Below are 10712 nucleotides of genomic sequence, written 5' to 3' on the forward strand. Positions count from 1 at the left end.
TGTAGTCGGTACATATCGTAAAGTTTTTATTTTTCCAATAATCTTAAACAATTCTTCCTAAATATAAAAATTACAACAATTTTAAATCCAAAAGTCTAGAACATTCATGATATTAACCGAAACGTACGACTAGATTTCTATAAATCCGCATTCTCTTTTTTAAATGAAAATACGTATAGTGTGACTCTTCCGTCACACTATACATTATATTGACTTGACATTAATCAATAAAATAAGCTGGTGGATTTTTTACTTTTCGTCGTGCTAGCAAAATACATTCTCATACCCAGCCGTTAAACTCTTAAAAAAGTCAAAGTGAACAAAGTCTTTGTTCACTTAATTATGACATAATTATTAAAACTTGCGTTATGTACATTTATGTAAAGTAGGAGTTAGATCCATAAAAAAATTCGCAACCATTTAAAGAAGCTGGAACTGAATAATTTATAGATTCTGCGGTAATTACTTTGTCTAGTTATTTCTTAATGAGCATTAATTAATAAAAACAATCTTAATTTGCCATTTGTTAATAATTCATAGTTAGGAATTATAAGAATATAAATTAAATACATGTATTAGGTTTCATTTTATTTTAAACCACCAAAACCTACTTACGCATGTTTTCTAACACGTTCTTCCTATCAACACCGCATTAACTAAGGATTCTATCACACAGCCCGGACATACAACGACCATTATTTAAGCCTTGACTTGTTGAAGCTATCGCGGAATATGCTTAAAAGGACTATTAAGAATATGAGTAGCTGCATCATCAGAACACCTATATAGACACCCTCTCATACAAACCCTCACTTTCACACCATCACACAACACAGCCGAAATGGGTATTACTTAGTTAAATGTGTTTATTTTAATTTGGTTTATATACATTCCATCTTTGGCTATATCCTTAGTATATTTTTTATATTTGTTTGCTGTAGGATTATTAAATAAGTAAATAAAGTATACTTTCAATAATGATGTAAAGCGATACTTTTGCATAATCGAACATACCAAATGTTCGATCATAATCAGTGTGTTCGACGTAGAAAGCTTTTCTTAAAACCTACATGTTACTTCATTTATTTATAAACACTTCGTTGCATTGCAATATAAATTAAATATAATTAAATGAAAAGGAGGGCAACTGGCGGCCTTATCGCTGTCGAGCGATCTCTTCCAGGCAACTGTGAGAAAAAACATATTAAATTAGATAAGATGAGCAAGAAGTGCAAAAATACGATAATTTAAGATCAGTCCCACGTCAGTTAGTACGAACGTTAGGGATATGATGTGGACAGGTAATGTTTGTACAGAAGAAATTTAAAGGAAGATAGAGAAGGAGCTAAGCGAATAGGGACGGAAAGTGAATTCCATAGCCTTACTGCAGAGACCATAAAGAATTCTCCAAGAAAGGAGGATTTATGAGATGGATTTTCCATAAATAATACGTATGATTCTTTTATATTTACACAATATAGTTTGAATTACTTCAACTTGTAAATCCTCGTTTATTTTTTTAAACTATGGGCCGCATGGAACGCATATGGGTCGTTCAATATGAGTGATATGAATATTCGACATATTATCGAGTGAATAAGGATAGCTCATACTCTGAGTCAATGGTGGATGCCAATAAATTGTGGAGTCCGATGTCACTACTTCAGTCTTGCTGTAACTTAGCTCGGATCAGACGTCGTTCAACATGGCTTTTAAAGTGCTCATCTTTGCCTTTTTGGCTGTCGGTAAGTAACGTGATTTAATTAAAAAACTTATTTGTATTTTGTATTAACAATCGAAGGAAATTTATTTTAAATGTGTTTATTTTTATATCCGTTTATTTTAGAATAGTACGTATTGCTGATTTCAACTATTAAACTAAAAACACCATTTAAAATCTTTAACGGATTTACGCGAATTTATCACGACAGTTACGTAATTATTTCTCATTTTTGTAACGCCTTTTTAAATGTCTAGAGCTCGTAGACCAAAGACAATTAAAAACCTTAAACAAAACAAATGACAAAAATAACGATTTCTAAAATAAGTGTTAAACTATATGGTTATGAATTAGTTGGTGCATTGACGACACTTCGTTCTGTGCATGTTAGACCCCTGCTTCCTGTGCAAGCCATTTACCAATTTACTCCGGCACTCACTCACTATTATTAGGCTAATTTTTACATTGTATCACTCATGTTCTTGGCACCAACTTAGGGTGAGATTCGGACTTTAACTATGACTCAAGTATATCAATATCCCTTTTTGGCAAACAAAAGTCAAACTTTGTCGCGTTTCTGAATACTATTAGTAGTACTTACTACAACGTCTTAGTTTTACCGCAACAGTATTTATTTCGCGTTAGTGGTAGAAGGTTCTACTTACCTTGAAAAAATTACAGCTCGACTGCCATATTGTCAGTTTCGAGGAATTATATGTACGGTTAGTGTTCTCCAAGAACTCAGCTTCTTTATACCAAACGGCTTTTTAACGGCGGAAATTATTTGACTAGGAGCAGAAAGAATATATGACACCAGGCCCTCTTAATGGACATTTTTATATGTTCGCAGAGAAACTAACTACCTTTCTACGTCATCTTTGTTATTTTCAAGATGCTTAATGCTTCTTGAAAATAACCAAGTTGGCCAATATATTAGCGTGCGACTCTCATACTCGAGGTTCGATCCCTAGCTTTGCACCAATTCTTTCAATGTGCGCATTAAACATTCGCTCGAACGGTGAAGGAAAACATATTGAGAAAACCGGCTTGCCTAAGACCGAAGACGTAGAGGGCGTGTCAGGCACAGGAGGCTGATCACCTACTTGCCTATTAGATTAACAAACGATCATGAAACAGATTTAGAAATCTGAGGCCCAAATCCAATTAGTTATAATTTATTTTCTAATGTCATCTTTGTAATAACTATTGCATATATATATTTTAAATACCGAAGATAATTCAGTAATACAGATCAGATGAGGAAAACAGTAATTATATTGCATACCGGTTTGTTCTTTTAAGGCGCGGAGTATCCATAGCACAAAAAATGTAAATCTAAATAGGATTAACTAAGTCCAATACGCGTTTGCCTTATATGCCTGATTAATTGTATTATTGTGTATAATTATGTAACACAAGAACAAACTATCTACTCATTGTAGACTGTAAGTAGTGTTATTGGACACTTTCTTATATTTAATTATTAGTAAATTAGGTTAAACTTAAATTACTTATTAATCTTAAGTTGGGCTAGATCGAAATATATCAGTGGAGAGACAATGTATTATGTAAAAAATATAAAATATATTTTTTAATTACGACATTTCTTGTACTTTAGTGGTTGTCGCTGAAAAAGGATTAGTTAAATTTAAAAGTGATATGCCTGCATAATTCTACAAAGACGAAATCAAATTAACATGTAAACTTGTTTACATAAAACACAATCACATTCAACTCCGTTAATTAGTGAAATGTAAATAGCATGTTACACCGTAATCATTATTTTGTTTGGTAAAGATAATGGGTTAAAGGGTCGTATTGATACACGCGCATCGAATTACGATAATGATTTTGTTTCATAATAATTCATATAAATAAAGTTCATATGAAAGTTAAATGGTACTATTATGGGAAGCGATTCAGTGGCCTCCGAAACTAGGGAATCAGCACCTACGCCGATGCCAATCATCCACTTGGAGCTCGTGAAGATCTTTATCCGACTTCCATAGAGGCCGTCGGGTCGTTCTTATCCTAATAATAATTAATACCACAAAAATAACTTCTCTCTTCGTGAGATGGAATGGTCTGTAGCCTCCACGCTAGCCTAATGCGAATTGCATTCATCCATAGAACGGAATATCTCAATGCATTCATCATCTATCCATTAGTTAGCATTTCGGTAAAGCAAACGTGAGGAAACCTGCATACATTACAATGAAATAAAAATTAAACTTTTTTGAGCTCGCGGCCTCCTGCCGTGGCATGTTGGCAGCCCTGCCACCCTATTGTTGCTACTGGTAAGGAGCCCCTTGCCCTGCTAGTGATATTTCTCCACTCTGTACCTTCCCTTAGCGCAGCTGTTACGGGGAGACACGTGAGGACCGTGACTTGGTCACACCGGCGGGTTGCCGAGCTTCCCTGCAACCTTCTGCCTTCCTTACCGACTACAAACAGCTTGTCAAGTTTTCTGTTTGACGACGGACGATATGACCAAAGCTCTAATGCTATATAGTACTAGGCTAGGAGTCGTTTGAGAGCTTGAAATGAAAGTTAATAGACTTTTTATATCTAATTGTGAAAATTTGCTTTAGTTGTTCAATTGTCTATCTTTATAGATATGGCAAAGGAACCTCATTAAATACATTTAAACAAAAACCAACAATCTAATTATTGTCACTCATATAACGTGTACCTACTCTAATTAGCCTTCTTTAAGTTGTTAGGTTCCTGATCGCGAAATGAATAACCTCATATCGTGTTCTATCTATATATATAAAAATGAATCCCTATTTCCCTTGGTTACGGCATCACGCGTTAACGGCTGTACCGATTTTGCTCATTCTTTTTTTGTTGTGTTTGCTATTGTCAGGAGAAGGTTCTAATGAAAGAAAATTGCGCGGAAAATTGGAAAATGTAAGAATACGTAACCACCATATTAAGTAATCATGACTTTTGTTACAAGTTTTTTCAGTGAACAGCACTTTTACAATTCAAACTTTTTTCGTGTGTTATGGCGTTTGACATAACATTGACAGAATGCGTGCAGCAAATAGCACCAAATAGGATATAAGAAAAATGAATATCGTATAAAACAAATGCTCCGATCGGAGTTAATATATTGATAAAATAATGACAGTCGCTAATTGTTTGTAGCATTAATCTAGGAAATCCATGTTTTTCACACAGCCTGATATACACACAGCCAGTTCCCGTGTTTCCTACACGGGAACCAAAAAAAAACTATTTATATACGCGCTAGAAAAACCAACAAAGAATGTTGTATATCATAAAGCATTTTTAGTTAATTATACCAATTTGAAATCAATATTCATAGTTAAGACAGGACAACGTCTGTCGGGACCGATAGTAAATATTAAAAAGATAGTTATGGCCAGATAAAACTGTTTGTCTGTAAAACCTACATTGATTACAAAGAACATATGAAAACCTCTACAATATAGTTCTTTTAACTTAAGAATAATGAAATCGTAACTGACATGGTAATATAAATGTTAATGATTTTAGGTGTGTTAGCCGAATACCAGATCACTGAGGAACAGCGCAACCAATTCAAACAAGTAATTGCTGATACGTGCAAAAGGAACGGCGCTGAAGGAAAAGTAGACGAAATCACAGTATGTATCTTTGTAACATATTTTTTCTCGATCTTCCTTACTCTGTCTCTCAATCGTTTTCTCTCTCTCCCTCCTCCCGCTCCATTGCTTTATCTCACTCTCTGTCTCGATCTTTCTGACTTGCTTACTCCCTACTCTTCATGGCTATTTGTTTCATGCTACGTTCGCCCTTTCTCACTCTCTCTCAATCGGTCTCAATCGCTCTCTCCCTTTTCTTCGACAAAAACGCTGCAAATCTTCATCATGTTAATATTATTATTATTGCGTTTTATCCGTAAAAAATGTGCCCTGATGTGCCTAAAGAAGTTTCACTTCAAAATTGTAAAGAAAAGTGCTATTGCAGCACTTATCTATGAAATAAAAATAATTAAATAAACAGATGCAATCTGAGGCTAAGATGGTGGTAGCTGTATTGCGATATTTATCCGTTGAGTGAAATCACCAGTTCTAGGTTTACCGGTACCTAATTTCTACCAGCCCCAACCACAGACTAGTCTCCTGCCTGTTTACCCCCTGTTCTTTAAAATAAATATAAAAATACATTCGGAGGGTACACTTCTGTAAGGTTAAAACAGTTATAAAAACAATTCTTGATAAGAGTTACGAAGTAAGCACACAGATCAGCGAGCGGTTGACCTAAAATGATAAATTAAGGTGATAATGACAAAGTTCCTCAATTTCCAGACAACCGTGCACACATTTGTTGACTGTGTCAAGGGTTTATTCAACGTGGAAACCGTAAAGAAGGAAATAGAAGAAGCCAAACCCAATGGTGCTCTTGATGAGGTCTTTAAGAAGTAAGTAAATAAAATTGATAAACGGGCCTGAGACTAGTGCTAGGCTACTTCTAATTAATTTGCGATATTTGTTTTAAAATAAGTGTTGTTTGATGATGATTTTAAAGGAGTACCGAAAGTTTTCTATGCCAGCCTTTTCTCTCGGCCTACATCCTGTCTTCTTTGCCGATGAGTAGGGATGTCTACCTATTCAAATTTAATGACGTGGAATAAGTGATACTTGTATCTTTTGTTCCATAATAAACATATTTTATTTTATTTCATAGTACCTTTAGAACGGAGAATTGTGTGATCTTTTGAGGAAGAACGCAGTTTCCTATTTTATCTAAATTGTTTAAATACAAAACTTTAAAATTTTCTTTAAAAAGCTTATTAAACGAAACTTGAATAATATTTTTTTTTTAAATATAAAAGTATTTTAAATAGCATATATGTATGTGCGAGCCGTACATTAGAGTCCTATGCCTCCCGAAGACGTAATAGTTATGGCGTCAAGAGTCACCGTAATACGCTATGTGCGTTAACCTCTGTTGTATTAATTGTTTCTGGCTATTCTGTTTCAAACAATTTTTTTTATAACATTGTATGTTTTCGGTCGGAGGTATTATGACATGAATAGAAATGTTAGTTTAATTTTGATTAATTAGACACGAGCCGACCATAATTTAAAAATGTATAATAATAATATAATGGATATCTAATATAGTATGCGTGTTGTTCCCACGTGAATGTAAGTAAGTGCGTGTTCCTATTTCACCATGCTGATGATAGCGGACAAATCTTTGTTTTTTATTTTATTATTAATTAACTATTAATTACTGAACTATATCATGTGGAACATGGTGTAATGATTGCAGCTTACTAACAATTTGTAAAAGAAAAAACTTGGCGATTAAAACGAGCAGCGGAGAATTTATTGCCAATCCTTCTCGACGGTTCTACGCCCTTGATTTGAGAACTGGAAATGTAAATTTAAAAGCATTTCTTGCCTCACGTTTAAGTGTACATTGTGTTACCTAAATGAATAAATGATTTTGAATTTTGTAGCAAATTATAATAGTTACTAAATTTCATCAGATACTGCGCAAAGTCTCCACAGCTGAAAACCTGCATCAGCACACTTATTGACGGCGTGTCTCCATGTCTAGATAACAGTATCCGCGAGAACATCGGCACTGGAAAGAACGCTACATCACAACTTATTGACTTTGTCTGCCATAAGGATGGTGATAGGATCGCGTGTAAGTATCCTTATAAGACGGTATTATTATACTCAGGTCGTTAGACATTCTCTTAAAAAGTTCAGCAGTTAAAAACACAGTAAAATATAATATCTATGTAAACGTTTTGTTTGATTGTAACTTCTAAACAGTAAAACTGTTTTGGTTAGATTTCTAGTATTTCTGTTTGCATTGTCAAAACCAATGACGTCACCAGAAGAGCAAGGAAGCAGACTTCTAGAGTATCGACAAAACTTTTTTTTTTAATAATTTCGTAAAGTTTTAATTGCTTCTGTCTTAGTTACTATGATTGCGTTTTATTTATTGTACAGTTTCGACCACGTTGATTTCACAATCCAATATTAACGTGGATACTGTTTTGCAATAGTCCAATACATACAATGTTAGATTTTTATAAGAATCAGGAACTGAAGAAATTATCACATATTGGGCATATCAAATTGACAAAAATGAGTTAGTCAATAGATGATCCAAATTAATTACTGTTACGCCGAGGACCTCTAGGACTGAAGCGGTAAAAAATTATGCACACTGATTCAAAATTAAAACAAAACACAACTATATCGGGTCTTATAATTCCAGTGTTCATCGCTGAGGAGGGGCCCCAATGTTTCCAAGAGAAGTCTGGTGCGATCCGCGCGTGTGCTGACAAGGCAAAGGAAGGCATCACCGGCGTCGAAGCCGTTAAGAAACTGACTATTGATGTATGAAAACCTCTTTATATCTGTAGAACGCTGGCCATTTCAAAATATAACTTGAATATTAGTTTCTATGTAAAGTCAACTTTGTCTAAGTACTCTTAAGTGTTACGGGATGTTTCTTCTTTACTGTTCGCACTCTTAATATGTTGATAATAAATAGTATACACGTACAAAAAACACGCTACAAGTTTCTAACACAATACATGGGTCGAGAATCCTATTTCTGGTTAATTGTTTGCCTACAACGCCATCTATCGCTCATTTCAGGAACAATGCGCTAAGTTTGACAGCTTAACATCGTGCATCGTAAAGGCTCTTGAGGAATGCTCTTCTCCTACACCTGGCAACATGGCCGAGTCCTTATTCAGATATATGAAGAACGGATCTCCTTGCAAGGTGAGAAATGCGTCCAATACTTATTAACAACACAAAGTTGTTTGTGTATATCACCAATAAGCATTTTAAACAGAATTTAACAATTTATTTTTATATTAATTATATTTATTGTTTCAGAAAAACTAATAGGAGGTAATCATACTAACGAATACTAAAAAAAAAAACAATAAAATTTAGTTTTATAAAAACTTGTTGTTTTATTCAGCTGTGTATAACATTTCCCTTTCGATATTATATATATTCTGGTTAAGTAATAGGTACTTTCGGCAAATTACTTTCATTATTTATTTATCCGTTTAAGACGATTTCGCTTAATACGTCTCGTATAATACGCCACTTTACGCCAGTCTCTGCACTTTGAGACATATTTTCATACATTTCTTAACGCTTAATACGATTCGTCACCCCGTTTAATACGCCCGAGACCGAGCCGAAAGATCTAACCGAGCGCTCTAACGCGAGCCCTCAGAAGCGCCCCGCCCGTACGTGAAGAAACCGAGATGCTGCAGGGTTTTCCTGGATATTCTTCCATTGATGACAATGTAGCACCGTACGAAATTCAATCAATTGAAGATCTTATTGAGAATAACACACAAAACGAGGCCCTAAGTGATGAAGACGAAGATGAGTCAACTCTGGTTTTTGTCAAACGCCCAGGCATCATCAACTGTTAATGATTTAAGACGCTATGTAGCTTCTTTGGATCAAAGCGAAGATGTACTGCAAAAGTTGAATTATGTAGAAATATTTTAATGCATTCAAATCTTTCTGTCAAACCAAAAAAAATAATTCTTTTATATAATGTAATTATAATTACGAAACGAATTTAATGTAATTCATAAATGTATAATTTAATATCTATATATACCAAAATTAGAACATAATAGTATGTAGTATGTTTTATTTTTCCTATCCCGCTTTGTCGCTTAAGACGCGTTTTGGTAGGGTCCCTGGGGAATCATCTTAAGCGGGTTTTAGGGGAGAGTAGGGTAATGGGAGTCAGCGGGCAATGGGAGTCACCCACACCACTACGAAACACTACATGAGACCGACGCGTAAACAGCGTCCTCAGCCCTCGCTTCGGGCTCCCGCGCAGCCACGAACGGCTCGCGCAAGTCCACTCATGCGCCACTGAGAAACGACCATGTTTTCTTTTTGCGCTCCGCTGATGTAATTTTTCGTAAATGCAAATTAGAAGGTAAATACCAAATATCTTGCAGTATGCGGTTATGACATTTACACTTACTTAGTGAGACGTTTCAAATTGTGATATGCAGTTCAGATTATATCAGTGTATTAAAGTTTTTTTTTTATTAGTTTTTTTTTACTCATTAGTGTAGTTGTGGGTAATGAGAGTCATGCCGAAAGTACGCGTCAGGACAACTGAAAAGGCCTAAATAAAGCTATACAGCTCATTGATGGCGGTTCTTCTATAAGAAATGCTGCTAAAGTAATGGGAATCCCTTTTTCAAGCCTTTAGAAGAGGATAAAAAAAGGTTCTACCTTAGCACCACATCTAGGACGATTCACTGTCTTTAGTCGTGAGGAAGAAGCCGAGCTAGCGAACTTGGTGAAGAAAATGGCAAATATTTTCTATGGTTGCACTGCTAATCAAATCAGAAGAGTCGCTTTCGAATATGCTGAAAAATTAAATGTGAAGCACAATTTTAATCAAGCTTCAAAAATGGCTGGACGCGATTGGTTGCATGAAAAAAGAAAACATGGAAAGGCAAAAGACAAGGAAAAAAGACGAAAGTATAGAAGAAGGGTCCTGAAAAGGCAAAGCGCCAAGTATCACAAGAACAGAACGAAACTTCTATATCAGATGTTGGCACTGACGACTTATGCCAGGACGATGAGGATGATGACGCAAAAGATGCTAGAAACAGATGCCTAGTATGCGACGAATTCGGAAGAAACAACGAGATGTGGTATAGGTGTACCTCGTGTGGACTATGGACTCACGCGGAGTGCACTGGATGGGAGTCAGCTGAAGGTTATGTTTGCGACGTATGCTAGATTTTATTTGACTCCGATTGCCCCCAGGGTGATCACCATTACCCCTACGTTGGTGTAATGGGAGTCAAATCTGTTTTTTTTTTAAACTTTTATAATTTCCAAAGTTGATTGCCAAAGTGACTGAAATTGATCTCTAATGATAGTTTAATAAGCAAATTATGTTTACACGCAGTTATAATAAATACTTTCTTTTTAATTAAAAT

The 10712-nt window shown here is 35.1% G+C and overlaps 1 protein-coding gene across 1 annotated transcript; it reads left to right on the plus strand.

The window, feature by feature from the left end:
- Positions 1 to 1653: 1653 nt before the first annotated feature.
- On the plus strand, positions 1654 to 8678 carry LOC123714334 (27 kDa hemolymph protein-like). Its single transcript, XM_045668555.1, has 7 exons — positions 1654 to 1745; positions 5246 to 5355; positions 6040 to 6152; positions 7230 to 7393; positions 7976 to 8097; positions 8362 to 8490; positions 8608 to 8678. The coding sequence occupies exons 1-7, from the start codon at positions 1706 to 1708 to the stop codon at positions 8614 to 8616; spliced, it is 687 nt and encodes a 228-aa protein (XP_045524511.1). The 5' UTR covers positions 1654 to 1705; the 3' UTR covers positions 8617 to 8678.
- Positions 8679 to 10712: the final 2034 nt, after the last annotated feature.

Source organism: Pieris brassicae, chromosome 9 (assembly GCF_905147105.1).
Source record: "Pieris brassicae chromosome 9, ilPieBrab1.1, whole genome shotgun sequence".
NCBI lineage: Eukaryota > Metazoa > Arthropoda > Insecta > Lepidoptera > Pieridae > Pieris > Pieris brassicae.

Excerpts from the sequence above, each read along its gene's own strand:
- LOC123714334 (XM_045668555.1), top strand. The coding sequence starts at position 1,706 with ATGGCTTTTAAAGTGCTCATCTTTGCCTTTTTGGCTGTCG. Across the intron at positions 7,394-7,975 it reads GGATGGTGATAGGATCGCGT|TGTTCATCGCTGAGGAGGGG; the intron begins GTAAGTATCCTT and ends TTATAATTCCAG. Across the intron at positions 8,098-8,361 it reads TTAAGAAACTGACTATTGAT|GAACAATGCGCTAAGTTTGA; the intron begins GTATGAAAACCT and ends CGCTCATTTCAG.